A 14,801-nucleotide genomic window follows, 5' to 3' on the forward strand; every position below is an offset into this window, starting at 1 on the left:
TCCAAAATACATAGACCAACGTATACCGCTGATGCGTCATGGAATCATGCCCACACTTGCGTTCCAAGCTGGCCCCGAACGTACAATAGCTAATCTGCCTTACGTCTGGGTCCCACTTGTCAATGGTGAAGAAGAAAAATAAATCCACAGCGTTACAAGATTTGAACTCGCGACCGTACAATCGAGCTCAAAGTACCACCCACGTTAGCCACAACGTAGAAGTTCAGTTGATATTTTAAATAGGGACGCTCTTTTATTAAAAGAATAATTCAATAAACTTCAATGCATGTGCCTATCGACGATAGTAATTAATGTGCATGAACAATATTTCCTCCGAATCGATTCAACAAGCGCGCACGTAGTTTAAGAAATTGTTTTGACAATTATTTTGGTTAATAAAATATAGAATATATGTCATATAAATTATATCATTGGAAAACTTGTTTGAATACAAATCTAATGGTATATATTTTGTGGACATTTAATTTATATTTTGTTGACCAAATCATTGGTCAAACTTTATCTTAAACTACGTGCACCCCAGTTAAACCGATACAGATGAGTAGATGACTTGTTCAGTTACATTTGAAATTTTACATGTTTCCATGTATTGATTTAAGGTTAGGATGTTTGAAAATCTATGAAATATATAACAACTTAGAGCATCTCCAGCCGCGTCCCCCAAAGGGATTTGGGGCGCGCCGGACACAAAAACGTTTCCAGCCGCGTGCCCCAAAAACTCTTTTTGTCCGGCGCGGTCCAATACGGTGTCCGGCGCCCCGAGCCCGTCCCCGCTACACAGGGGACGCTCTAGGCACGCCAGACACAACGAAAAGCGAGGCGGGCTCCCACCTATCGGCGACTATTTCCATAACCGTTGGTTCGTGCCTTTTATTTCTCGTTGCGCCTTCTCTCCCGCGCCTCCCACCCCTCCGCCGCCGCTGGATTTCCTCGCCATGCACGCAGAGATCCGTGACAACAATGTTCACGAGCAACTTTAAAATGATCTCGTTGAGCATATGTGGAGGATCAAAGGATTATCAGCAAATGTTGCGGCACCTTGATCTAGCCCCATTTATTACATTTGTTTAGTTGTTTTATTGTTTGTTGTATTTTAATTTGAAAACAATCTTAGCAAATATATTTATTTGTATGCTATATTTAATAAATAGTTGTGTTTTCGAAAACCCTATAAAAAAAGTTTGGGGGCCGCGTTTGGGGGACACGGCTGGGGAGCGACGTCCCCCAAACACGGCACGAACAAAACACGTCCCCCAAACGCTCGATCCGGCGCCGTTTGGGGGACGCTTTGGGGGACGCGGCTGGAGATGCTCTTAGATATTAAAGCTAGTATCCCATCAGTACAAGATCTTCACATATAGTATTGGACTATTGAAGGAAATTTTATATCTGGTAACCATTTTCTCAGCACTTAAACACAAATATATTTTTGTATAATCAAAACCATTGTATTGGGAAACACCCAGTTTATTGCAAAATTCAAATTTAAATAGTACCGAGAACAAGTGGATGTATGTTTCCGAGAGGGAAGTCATTTATTCTAGTTCGTAGACGTATCACATTTTTCAGAAAAGAATGGTTGGCAGTTGGTCAAACTAAATAAGAGATAATACATACTTAGCGTCGTTGTACGAAACGGGAAGCAGATTGGGTTGTAGTGGTTTGCTTGTTGGGCTGCAGTAACATGGGATGTGAGTTCGAATCTTGCCCGTGTCGTTAGTTATATATTTTTCTTCGTCCACCATTGACAAGTGAACTCACACGCAAGGCAGCTCAGCTGTTTCTATGGGCCAGCTTGTGACTGTCACTTTGGGCCCGATTCAATGCCACATCAGCAGTATACGGTGGATTTTTGTATTTTGAACCGTAGATAAACACTCGGAGCAAGTTAGAGGACTGAAATAAGGCAAATCCTGAGTTTGAGGACTGTTTTAGACGTAGCCGGTAACTTCAGGGACTGTTGATGCATTTCACTCTTTTTTCCTACCGCAAACCACAATTTTAGTCTCCACACCGTATAAACGAGGTGCAAAATTGGAATGTTTTCTCATGACACAATGTCTAGATTTTAGACCATCAACATGTGTGAAGTGCGGGATTTAGCTATGCCCATGGGCCACGGCAGGCAAAGCGTTTACCTTTACCAGCAATCGTCAAGTCAACCTGCCGCGCTGCACGTAGCAATTCCTTCAATGCGGTATTCTTATCCACGTGGAGCTGCCCCATTGGCCGGAGCCCCGCACATCAGGACTCCTATTGGGCCACGTCACCCTCCGCCACGTCTCCCCGAAAAGGAGCTCGAGATCCCTTTCCCTTCTAGAAACTCTTAACCCGCCCGGCACGAGCACCAGCCACCACTGAGGAAGACGACGACCACCACGACGCCGGCAGCACCGCTAGGTGGATTCTCGAGTCGCCGGAGCCCTGACTCCTAGCCGCCGGGCGGGGAAGGTCGCGCGGGCGGAACACGCCGAGGGGGGGCATGGCGGCGCCGCGGGGGAGAGGGGCGCGGCTCGCGGCCGTCCTCGCGCTGCTGCTGCATCTCGCCGCCGTGATCCACGGGTAATGCTCGGAACTCGCGTGGTTCCTTCCGAGATCTTGTTATGTTTCCCCTCCCGAGTCGGCGCGGTTCCCCTCGATCCCGCTACCACCGAATTCAAGATCTGCATGTTCATGTTCTACCGGGTTGGCATTTTGATTCAGCTAACAATCTGCGTCGTTTCTTGTTGGTATATGGATCAGGAAGAGCTACTACGACGTGCTGCAAGTGCCCAAGGGCGCGTCGGAGGATCAGATCAAGCGGTCCTACCGCAAGCTCGCGCTCAAGTACCACCCCGACAAGAACCCCGGCAACGAGGAGGCCACCAAAAAATTCGCAGAGATCAGTAACGGTACGAGCCTGTTATAAGGTTAAAAGGGGCTGAGTAATTCGAGTATTGGTGTGTGAATGTGTCGCTGTCGTGCATTGCAGCGTACGAGGTCTTGAATGATCAGGAGAAGAAGAAGATCTATGACCGGTACGGTGAGGAGGGGCTCAAGCAGTTCCAAGGTCAGGGCGGGAGAGGAGGCGGCGGCGGGATGAACATGCAAGATATCTTCAGCAGGTGAGTGGAATGTTGCCTGCCGTCTGTTGTTTTAGTAGCTTCAATCTTGTTGTATGCCTTGTAGACAGTGTGTCTCACGCGCTGAGGTATGATCTACACATTTGAGCTATTACAATCTACTCAGTTCGCTATCTATGTAAACTTAGAGCGGTTTCAAAATACAGGGGACAAAAGTATAAACTTATAAGTTAGAACAACAAACTGTCAGCAGTCTATAATGTGTCATGCACCATGCTTGCAAGTAAAATATCATGAAACATGTTACGGTCACCCTTCGATTGCTGTACATATCACAGATATTCTATCACATGGATCTTTTGTTTACCATAATGATATAGAACACTGTCATGATTTTAGTTGCTCATCAGTCCATAGTTACTAAGGCGATTCATATGAACCTGTTGAATACTTGAAGATGGGACACTTAATTCACATGCACTTAACTAGTGAATTGACACCTCCTATTTGAGTTCTAATCTTCCCTGAGTTGTCGATTAAGTGTTCTTACATCGCTAAGGGTACGGTTCCAGTTCTGTAGGATCTGGCAGTGTTGACTACAGATATATCAAACTGTTCTAATGACTGCATTCAGTACTGACAAGTGCATGACTTTTATGTTTGCCATTGCTCCAAGAGACTAGGAATAATAATTTTAGGAAGTCAAGGGATATACTAGAGGAATTGTTGTCTTCTCTGCATATAAGCTCGTACAATTATAAAGCTATTGTCCTAAGGATCAACAACACCATTGTATAATCAACTAAAACTTCATATGTGCATACATCATTCATGAAGTCATGTCATACACAGATGTGGTGTGCTTCTTTTGCTGAAGCGCATATTTAATATTTTTTTATGTATGTAATTTCTGTTCTGTTACAATTTCAGCAGTAACTTGGACAGAGGCAACCCAGTCTTAAGATCTAGTTATGTTTCTTGTATTTGTACCGCATTAATGTTACAGTTTTAGTGACCAATTTGTTCTTTTCACGAACCTCTTTCAGTTTTTTCGGAGGTGGTGGTGGTGGTATGGAAGAGGAGGAAGAACGGATCATAAAAGGTGATGATGTGATTGTCGAACTGGATGCTTCACTTGAGGACCTGTATATGGGTGGTTCATTGAAGGTAACAAAATTTGTCTAGCTAATAAACCATGAAAATATAGCTAAGTTAGCTATCACAAATTGTCCCATAGACACTAGACAAATGGCGCGCCTAGTTATTACATTACCCAAGCGCTATATTTTGTAGCATGATCTGAGTTTTCACGCTACAAACGCTTAATTGAGAAGTAGAGCAAAAAATTTAGTTTGTTATTTTCATGTGCATAATAGATTTGGAGAGAGAAAAACATCATAAAACCAGCACCAGGAAAGAGACAATGCAACTGCAGGAATGAAGTTTACCACCGCCAGATTGGTCCTGGAATGTATCAACAAATGACCGAGCAGGTATTTTTTTTTAATTTCACCGTACTATGGTATTCTGCAGTTGATATAATTTAACATACTGGAAGTTAGACAATTTCATACATTTTATCTGTGACCAAAATGAGTTTTCTTCTTAATAATTTCGTTTTCTGTCTTCAGGTCTGCGACCAGTGTGCAAATGTGAAGTATGTACGAGATGGTGACTTTTTGACTGTTGATATTGAGAAGGGTATGCAAGATGGGCAGGTATGACCGTATGAAGCAGCTGCCATATTTTCTGTCCAGTACTTAAACTTGGTTAACTCAAAATAAATCAGTTTAAATGATCACTTAGTTGCGAACATTTAGTCAAGACTTCAGAATAAGAATTCCTTAGTTCAAATGATCGAATATAGGTACATTTGTCACTTTTGATGTGAACTGTGAATATATCTGATTTCCTATAGACTATGGTACCAAGTTGCCAACAAGTTACCTCATGGTCAAGAGACGATTAGATAGAATTGCTTAAATTTGCAAGTTTATCATGATGTAATGTATCAATTACTTTACTGCTTAGATGTTTGATTTGGCGATGTCATCTTATACTTCAGGAGGTTTCATTCTTTGAGGAAGGAGAGCCTAAGATTGATGGTGAACCTGGAGATTTGAAGGTCTGTTTTTTGCCTGCTTGGTTCAAATTACCTTGGGAACTAATTGACGTGTCTAATCTCGTCCTGAAAAAATGACTCCATGCGCAGTTTCGGATTCGGACAGCACCACATGACCGATTCAGAAGAGAAGGCAACGACCTGCATGCAACAGTTACAATCCCCCTGGTACTGTCCCCTCTTGTGTACGGTTGTACCTATTACGGTTTACATTACTTAACACTTGGTATGCAAAGAAAATTAGTGTAATTTGTACCTTGGTTGGAAACTTGAGAATCAAAACAAGTTTTTTTTTAGACTGCTGACTGCATGAGTTTGATGCTAGCCCATCTCTGTAAATTGCCCCTCTCCAAGGGTCTAGTTGATGCTAGCCCATCTCTGTAAATTGCCCCTCTCCAAGGGTCTAGTTGATGCTAGCCCATCTCTGTAAATACTCCAGCTATAACCTCCTTGCATACATCCTACATCAAACAGCCAACTCTCCAAGGGTGTTGTGTGTTTCCACCCAAAATGATCATTTAAGCATTTAGGTCCTGTTTGGTATGTAGGGTTTTTGCTGAAGATTCATAGTAAACTCTAGATCCACTTGGGGCGAGTGTCCTCTTTCCTTCAGTGTTCCAAATGGGGTTCTGTGGTCGTGTATTTGTCATTCTTTGAAACCAACCTCCTATAATCCGCCAAATTTCTCTTGTTTCCAAAATGGTGTACTGCAGTTATATTCTACATATCTGATGATCTGATCACCTTTTTCTGCTACAGCTGCAAGCTCTGGTTGGTTTTGAGAAGACCATCAAGCATCTCGATGACCATCTGGTCCAAATCGGCTCCAAGGTAAGTTACCAATTCCTGACCAGGACAGCAAAAGATTTGCATCATGTAGACTCTTCCGCATCTAATCAACCTTGTTCCATCACAAATCATTAGGGTGTCACTAAACCCAAGGAAGTAAGGAAGTTCAAAGGAGAGGGCATGCCATTGTTCCAAAGCAACAAGAAAGGCGATCTGTATGTGACGTTCGAGGTGTTGTTCCCGAAAACCCTGACAGACGACCAGAAGGCCAAGCTGAAGGATGTTCTTGCGTAAGAACTGGTGGTTTTCCACTCTTGTGCTGCAGCTAGTTGCTTGAGGGGTTGTTCCTCAAGGAAATTTTGGAAACAATGGTGTACCAATGGTGTTGCCTTTCTGGTGGGTGTATGTGATTTATCATTGGTGGCATTAGCAGCTTTTTCTTAGATCATTTTTCTGTTTCAATGCTCTTAACAGCTCTGTAGTATTAGAAAGTATAAAAATGAACTGTACCTGAATATTTGTACTGCTGGATTACAATGGCCGTAGAATTGTAGATTACGCTCCCCTAATTATTTACTGATTATATAACGGCAGATCAGTTGGCGGCTTGTTTCTCATGCCTTGTTTGCTTATGTATGGATTACCGTTGTGAATGATGTGCTTATCTTTTAGGGCCATGATAGGCGTCTGTCACTTAAGCATGAAATCTAGAACATAAAATCATTGCAACATAGAAATCCCGCATGCAAGCTAATTGCAATATATTTCCACGTCAGTAAAAGAACGTGCTAAAACAAATACTGGATCAGTAAACATTGTAGGCACCAATTTCGTCGATTCGGGTCTGCTGTCAACAAATACAGCTCGCCAGAGCTTGGTTGCCTAACCCCAGACGCATTCCCCTTGCCGAGCTCTACCTTGAGGCCATGGCAACAAGGTGTACGAGCACCATCTTGTTGTAGGAGGAAGAGTGGAGAGGAGAGACCATAAACAAGTAGTACGAACATCTCCCTAACTGAGGCCATCACTTGCAATCTCCAAGATCTCCATCCTTCTGGGGTAAAGGAGAAAAGATCCTGTGGATAACAAGCAGCAGAGGAGAGGGGAGGCGCTTCACTGGCAAGCAAATATATCAACTGGCAACTTCATTTTCAAGAGGCTGACAGCAAAGCACAAACAAACTTTAGTTCACGATATATTCTCAGAGTGTAAAGAGTTTTGTACGGTGGCCTACGCTCTATAGTTGCATGCCAGGAAGATTCACACGGATAAAAAAAAGTCAATGATATGGAATCTTCGGAAGAACGAAGCTGCAAACAGCATAGGTTTCGAAATACAGCACGTGCTGTTTACAAACTAGCCAGCTTTACGTTTCTGGCAAGTGTTATGTCGCCAGTAAAGAAAGGCCTGCATACTAACTTAACGGAGAGCCTGTAAGCAGCACCAAAAGCATCATCAGTAGTTCAATACAGATTGTACACACGAAACAGAACAGCACAAGCAGCTGATTGCATTGTATTCCGAAATATACACAGCACACTGAAAAAGAAATTCTAAGAAACTAGAGAACCGCATCAACCAAATCTGTGTAACACTAGCACTACATTGGGATGGGGTTGCGCTTGAACAGCTGACATCGAACTGATTGATATCGAACAGCTACAGTCGCATATTTGTTATAGCCAGCAGGACCTGCGTGTAGAAAGGTCTTTCAGTGAGTAAACTGTTGCAATAATGACAAACAAATGAACTACAGAGTACATGAACTGATATCAAGTATAAACCCATGATTCGCTCATCATGGAGGATCTTAAGTGTCACGAACACTGAACTGCTTTTTGTATTTGCAAGATTTCTACAGTTATTTACTACTGAAAGGTAACCTTGATAATCTTCACAAAGGAGGGTCCTTGAAGCCATGACTTAAGACAAGTGTCTCAACGCATGGCTAATGATTACCAGTCAAAGGAATTAGTTATGCCACTGTCAGGGTTGGAATATATCAATTTTCACACCACAATGTTTTACAAATAAAAGGAGATTACCAACAATGTAGTGTTCAACAATATCATGTAAGAACAAATCATTCAACAGTTCAGCAAGGTTTCAAGTAGCTATTTGATTTAATATGCCCATATAGCAAAATATATTAGGACTTTCAGTGCCCAATATTGAGACGTTACCTTGGTATTTACACAACCAACTTTGAATCTAGTGCTGCCGCAACATTTGCCTCTCCCAGCTCCTGTTTTCATAACAGAAAGCTTAGCATTGTATACTATATACAGAAGACACATTACAATGTGTAGCCTGAGAGTACCTCCATTCCCCATTTGATGTAGTCAGGTGATTCGCAAGCCTTGTATTCATCAACTAGACCCTCTATAATTTCTCGAGATTCATCGAATTCAGAGAGATCATTGTCCTGCATGATGTGGTCAGACACATGATCAGCAATTCAGCATGCACAAAAGGATAAGTTTGACTCAATAATATGTACTCCCTCCGTTCCAATGAATAAGGGGTATACATTCAGTCAAAAGTCAACATCCTCTAAGTTTGACCAATGTTATAGAAAAAAATACAAACATTTACGATACCAAATCAATATTAGTAGATTCACCGTAAAATATATTTTCATACAGAGTAATATATTTGTTTCATGTTGTAGATCTTTATATTTGCTCAAACTTTGTAAACTTTGACTTTTCACTAAAAATACAAGCATTATTCATCGGGACAGAGGTAGTACTACTCGAGGGTATATCCTAAGAACATCACGTGGGTGATTATGTTACTTAATGAAAATAATATGGCTTCAATTTTCAGTCAGCATTACATAAAACTGCTAGCAGACTGTCTCAATTTTCGCATCAAGCAGGCTCTTGATCTTGACAACCACAGTTTCGTGTGCAAAATATGCATAAATTTTATAAGCCTTATACTGTCATAACAATTTAAGAGAGCCGGCAAACAAATTGAAAACAACCAACAGAAGAAGGGAGAAATTTAGGTTCCTTACCGCAAACATCGGGAACTTTCTGTAGTTGTCAAGAAAGGCTTGCTTTTTCCTCAGCTTCTCGTATTGTCCCAGACATTTGCTGAATAAATGACGGATACTGGTATGATTTGCTAACATCAAACCACTAACCTGTGGCAGGACATTGGTTATTAGAGTGCTAGGCTTAATAACAAAAATAGATCACGAGAAAGAAGCATCAGTTTACCCTGTGGGTGGTTTGAACATAGGGTGATTTTCTTGACAATGCAACCTGTAGCAGTTGAGAAACTCATAAATTAAAATGTCAAATAATTAAAGTGAAAATTATTCTAGTTGGGTAATCACCTGAATGCTTGCAGGCCCCCACTCTACGAAGTTAACAAGCTTCCTTTCACGTATCCTTTGTAAGCTCTCATGGACCTACATCCATGAACGACAAAAGATAAGCACAGGCAAATGGATAAATCCACAGGATAAATACGGTTGAAAACTCTAATGCTAAAAACATCACTTCGCTACAGTTGATAGCTACTGACCAATAAATACTATGTAGATGCAGAAATATATTTACAAGATGGAAGGCATGTCCTTGTTATTTTTACCACTTGCAGGCTAAAAAGGAGCTTACAAGGGGAAAATAGATACGATTGTTCTTATTGCTCAATATCATGATGAAAAACTACAGTGCTGACATATCTATATGGTTTTTAGGAACTTCTGACACTTACGTGGACAGACAGGGTATGCTTCATACAAATAAAGCAAAGCCCTGTACAAATTCAATACATAAAAATAGAGCTGTCGACCATGTTTTATGTAAATGCATGATGCTGCAGTTGGTAATATCATTGAATTAATCAAAGTTTGTGTAACAATCATTACACCAGTAAATCCATTTGTCAGCGACTCAGAACTATACCTGTGTTGGATCCACCTCTCCTTGAATGATGTTAAGGATGGAGATGTATTTAGCCTGGCTAGCTTCCTTGGTACGAGCGTAAGATGATACCATTATATTCTTTGTCTACAAGATGGCGCAGATAAAGGTTCAAAGTCATGAAGACAAAAAAAAGAGTTAAGAAAGAATCCTAGAGAAGGGGCAAATAGTACCTGCAGAAGTCGTCTCATAACATCTAATACTGTTGTCTTGCGTATCATGTTAACCTGCGGTGGCACAGATACTTAAATCAGGTCAAGCCTTTGTCACAAAAAAGAGCAGGAAACCAAAATGCAGCAAGACTGACACAAATCCACTGGTCCCAAATTATAATCAACCCATGTAAGTTCAAAAGACCTAATTCAAACATGCTGCACGACCAACAAAATAACTAGGAGGCAAAGTTACCTGGCGCTCGACGGTCAATGGAGTATAACCGGTCATAAGAAAATGACACCTTGGAGTAGGGATCAAGGAGGCAAGAAGGCCAGCCAGATCATTATTCATATATCCAGGATACCTCAATGTGGTTGTGCTTGCAGACATAACAGTGGAGACCAAAGAGTTTGTTTGTGCAAAAGTAGGATTTGCTAAATGAAGACGTTCGACGGCAATTCTGTTAAGAGCCGTATTGTCAAGAACAACCACACAGTCAGCATTCAGTGTCAGCCGCTTCAGAGTTAAAAGGGAGTTGTATGGTTGGACAACAACATCACTTGTTTCCATCTGATTTGGAAAGACACTATATGTCTGTACAAGCTTCTTGCTGTATCGGTCATTTAGGGTCTCTAGCACATAAGAACCCATACCTGAGCAAGGGCAACATTGATAGCATTAGACAATTAAGCACTATCAGCATGTAAATGACTATAAGACAATACTCTTGCAATCTACAAAGGCCTGGGAGAAGGAATAGTAAAAAGAAGAGAGGAAATCAAACGAACAAGAGACAGTTACCTGATCCAGTTCCACCAGCAATGGAGTGGCATAAGACAAAGCCCTCGAGGCTATCACTTCCATCTGCTTCTCGATCTACCATGTCCATGATATCATCAACGACTTGTTCACCCTAAAATGTGAGAACAGGAGGAAGCATTATTCTAAAAGGTGTACTGGTGGCTGAAATACAAAATGCACTAGAGGCTTACAGTAACAATTACCAGTCTATTAGATAGATGAAAACCAAGACACAGGAATGCAACTGTACCTGATGATATCCACTAGCCCAATTGTTTCCAGCACCACCACCATGCTCAGACAAATATATATTCTCGTGGTTGAATAGGTTCTTGTACTCGCTGTTCTGTATTCCGTTGATCACTCTTGGCTCTAGATCCATAAGAAGAGCCCTGGGTATGTAGTGCTGATCATCCGCCTGGTAGAAGAAAACATCCTTCCTGTCTCCTCCCTGCAGAGAAACTTAAGACTTTAGAGCTCTCATCTTAACCCACCTACCAGAATAGGCATTATACATGGAAACAATAGATGATGCGTCCATTGAAAAACACAAGTACTGAAGTACATGGAAACCAGGTTCACTTTCTGGTATAATCACGCATAAGCAAGTCGCGTTCTGGCCGAAGTATTTCTCCAGGTTCTCTGGATGCTGTTTCTGGCTTAATTGCAAAAAAAAAATATTGTAACTGAAGTTTCAAGACACACTGCACTTAACCCTACATTTAGGCACTGGATCATGAACAACAAAACTTCCTGAAGAGATACTCCAAACTAAAACTAATAGCAATGAGTGTCAGAAAGATAAAACTAATAGCAGTGACTGTGTCAACTGAAATCTGTTAGGGTTCACCTTTATTAGGGTGAAACTGTCAAATTATGCTACTAGTGTTGCATTTACAGCCCTGGCAGGCTGAGAAAGTAACCATGCGAGATTTTACTGAACCCCTGAAACCCAAAGAACATAAAAACTGTGCCACGGCCATGAACAGCACAAACTGATTCGGAGAAATTTGGGCCTTTAAAGCTCTAATGCTCTATGACTCTTGTCTTATCCTACATAGGCACAATATATGCCACATCCATTCAATTTAGACAAAAAAGTACTCCGTCCATTCCATAATTCTTGTCGCAGATTCAGACTTATCTATGCACAAAGCGTGTCTAGATACATCCAAATCAGCGACAAGAATTATGGGAATGGAGGGATTAAGTAATACCAGGTGCACTTTCTGTAATAATCAAGCACAAGCAAGTCGCATTCTGACCAAACTATTTCTTGCGGTTCTCAGATGCCGTTCACATCCACCCTAGTAAAGTTTTTATGTACTTCTGAATGCAGCACAGCGCTAACCAAGGGCACTAAACCCCTACTGAAGAGCTACATTTACTGAAGAGATGAACTTCAAATAAAACAATCAGCAAGTGATCTAGCCAACTGAAATGTTTGAAGGTTCACGTTCAGGGGAAACTTGTTATTATGTTACAATAGCGTGGAGGTTGCAGCGCCCTGGCCACACTTCACGAAACCATGAAACCTAGAGAAGGGTGACAGCACAAACTTATATGTACAAGCATATGCACCAAATCCTACATTTAGGCAATTAGGCAACTGTGCCTTGTTCATGAATAACGAAACTTCCTGAAGAAATATCACTGTCATACCCAAAACCAACACTAACAGCAGTGAATTTCAGGAATAAAATCCTGACAGCAGTGATTGTGTCAACTGAAATATGTTAAGGTTCACCTTTATTAGGGCGAAACAGTTAAATTATGGTACTAGCGTTCAACTTACAGCTCTACCAAGTTGAGAAATGCCCCCGTTTCACTAAACCCCTGAAACCCAGAGAGCACAAAAAACCGTACCACAGCCACGAGCCCACGAACAGCACGAACTGATTCAGAGATGGCACAGGCCGCCGCAGCGCTCGCCGATCTACGGCAATCCGCGGCGGAAAGCGCCCGTTACCAAACAGGTCAACGAATCGGGCGGCGGTGGAGAGGGTGTGAGGAAGGCAGGGCGCGGGAGCGGAGGCGGGGCGGACCTGCGTGGCGAAGTCCTCGAGGAGGCCGTCCTTGCCGATGCCGTGCTCGAGGCAGAGCTGCTTCCAGAACTCCATCCCGATCTGGTTCCCGCATTGGCCCACCTGTATCGTGATGATCTCGCGCGGCATCTCGGCGTCCTCGTCGTGCTGCTGCTGCTGGGGCGGTGGCGGCGGGTCTAGGGTTACTGCCTCGGGGAGGACGGAGGAGCGCGGCAGCGAGGGGAAGGGGGGGCGGGGGGTGGTCGGCCGGCGAGTGTGGTCTAGGGTTTTGGGGATTGCTTGGTTTGGGCGGAAAGGGTTGAGGCGCCCACCAACTGCGAGTAGCGTGGAATGGTGCGGTGTGGGGGGAAGCGGGAGGTGACAAGACGGAGAAAAGATACGGGTTCGAGAAGCTGAAAATGCGAGAAATGCGCGCAAATTTCGAATTTTCAGGCGAACCGGGAGGCTGGCTTTTCCGCCGAGTAGGCCCTCTCTTTTTCTGAAACTTATAAAATCCAAACATATATAAATATAAAAGCAGATGAATTTAGAAGTCATATAGTATGATATATCCAAAATAAAACCACATGAAAACTTCAAAAATCAAAATCCATATCTGCAGTCACGTAGGAAAAACGCAATCTAAGAGTTCGTAGAGACAAATGGATGAAAACATGAGTTAAGACCTCAGGTTGTTTTCCTCCAAAATTTCTACTGAATAGCATATTCCTCAGAAGTTTAGCAAATGCGAGTTTTGATTGAAAGAAGTAGGATTCCTGGGACACATCTTGTCTGCAGGAGGAATTGCCGTAGATCCCGCTAAGATCAAAACCGTTGAGGAATGGAAAGCCTCAACCACCCAGACTGAAGTACGAGCATTTCTGGGATTAGCGGGATATTACCGCAGATTCGTTGAAGGATTTTCCAGCATCGCAAGACCAATGACTCAACTGCTGAAGAAGGACAAGAAGTTTGACTCGAATGACAAATGTGAAGAAAGCTTTCAACAACTCAAGCTCAGATTAACCACAGTCCCAATACTGATCATGCCCGATGTCACCAAGTCATTCGATGTCTATTGTGATGCATCCAAGATTGGTCTTGGATGTGTGTTGATGCAAGAAAGCAAGGTGATATCATACCTATCAAGGCAACTGAAGCAACATGAACAGAACTATCCAACTCATGACCTGGAGCTAGCAGCCGTAGTTTTAGCCCTGAAGGTTTGGCGTCATCACCTCATGGGTAATCGATGCGAGATATACTTAGATCACAAGAGCTTGAAATATATTTTCACCCAGAAGGAGCTGAATATGAGACAGCGCAGATGGATAGAATTAATCAAAGATTACGACATGGAAATTCACTACCACCCCGGCAAGGCCAATGTGGTAGCGGATGCCTTGAGCAGACTGCCGTGTCAGTTGAACTCCATGATCGCAATAGAGCAGCCCAGCCTGTATCAAGAATTTGAACAGTTCAGACTAGAGCTAGTGAGCGAAGGATTCTTAGCCAGCATTGAACTTCAACCCACCTTGACGAGCCAGATAAAAGAAGCCCAGAAGGAAAATACCAGCATTGACGGAATCAAGAGTCAGATAGCTGCAGGAAAAGCACCGGGATTCACCATAGATGAAGAAGGAGTTCTTTGGTACAACGGACGCCTGTGTGTACCATCAGATTCAGAGTTGAAGCAAGTCATTCTGAAGGAAGCTCACGACACCCTGTATTCCATTCACCCCGGAGGAACCAAGATGTACCAAGACCTGAAAGAACAATTCCGGTGGCACGGAATGAAGCGAGAGATAGGAAGATACATCGCCAAGTGTGATATCTGTCAACGAGTCAAGGCAGAACATCAACGACCCGTAGGACTGTTGCAACCCTT

General features: G+C 42.6%; 2 protein-coding genes across 2 annotated transcripts; one reads left to right on the forward strand and one right to left on the reverse strand.

Annotated features, from left to right (window-relative positions):
• The first annotated feature begins 2,338 nt into the window (after positions 1–2,338).
• Positions 2,339–6,611, forward strand: LOC127291768 (dnaJ protein ERDJ3B). Its single transcript, XM_051321088.2, has 10 exons — positions 2,339–2,583; positions 2,764–2,912; positions 2,993–3,125; positions 4,130–4,250; positions 4,460–4,576; positions 4,715–4,801; positions 5,149–5,208; positions 5,296–5,373; positions 5,965–6,036; positions 6,130–6,611. The coding sequence occupies exons 1-10, from the start codon at positions 2,504–2,506 to the stop codon at positions 6,286–6,288; spliced, it is 1,056 nt and encodes a 351-aa protein (XP_051177048.1). The 5' UTR covers positions 2,339–2,503; the 3' UTR covers positions 6,289–6,611.
• A 652-nt stretch (positions 6,612–7,263) lies between these two features.
• Positions 7,264–13,263, reverse strand: LOC127291756 (tubulin gamma-2 chain). The gene is made up of 12 exons (XM_051321076.2): positions 12,935–13,263; positions 11,140–11,340; positions 10,890–11,001; positions 10,341–10,741; positions 10,106–10,159; positions 9,915–10,019; positions 9,341–9,415; positions 9,222–9,266; positions 9,017–9,145; positions 8,315–8,419; positions 8,178–8,239; positions 7,264–7,686 (listed from the first exon to the last, which is right to left on the reverse strand). The coding sequence occupies exons 1-11, from the start codon at positions 13,061–13,063 to the stop codon at positions 8,186–8,188; spliced, it is 1,410 nt and encodes a 469-aa protein (XP_051177036.1). The 5' UTR covers positions 13,064–13,263; the 3' UTR covers positions 7,264–7,686; positions 8,178–8,185.
• Positions 13,264–14,801: the final 1,538 nt, after the last annotated feature.

This window comes from Lolium perenne, chromosome 1 (assembly GCF_019359855.2).
Source record: "Lolium perenne isolate Kyuss_39 chromosome 1, Kyuss_2.0, whole genome shotgun sequence".
Taxonomy (NCBI): domain Eukaryota; kingdom Viridiplantae; phylum Streptophyta; class Magnoliopsida; order Poales; family Poaceae; genus Lolium; species Lolium perenne.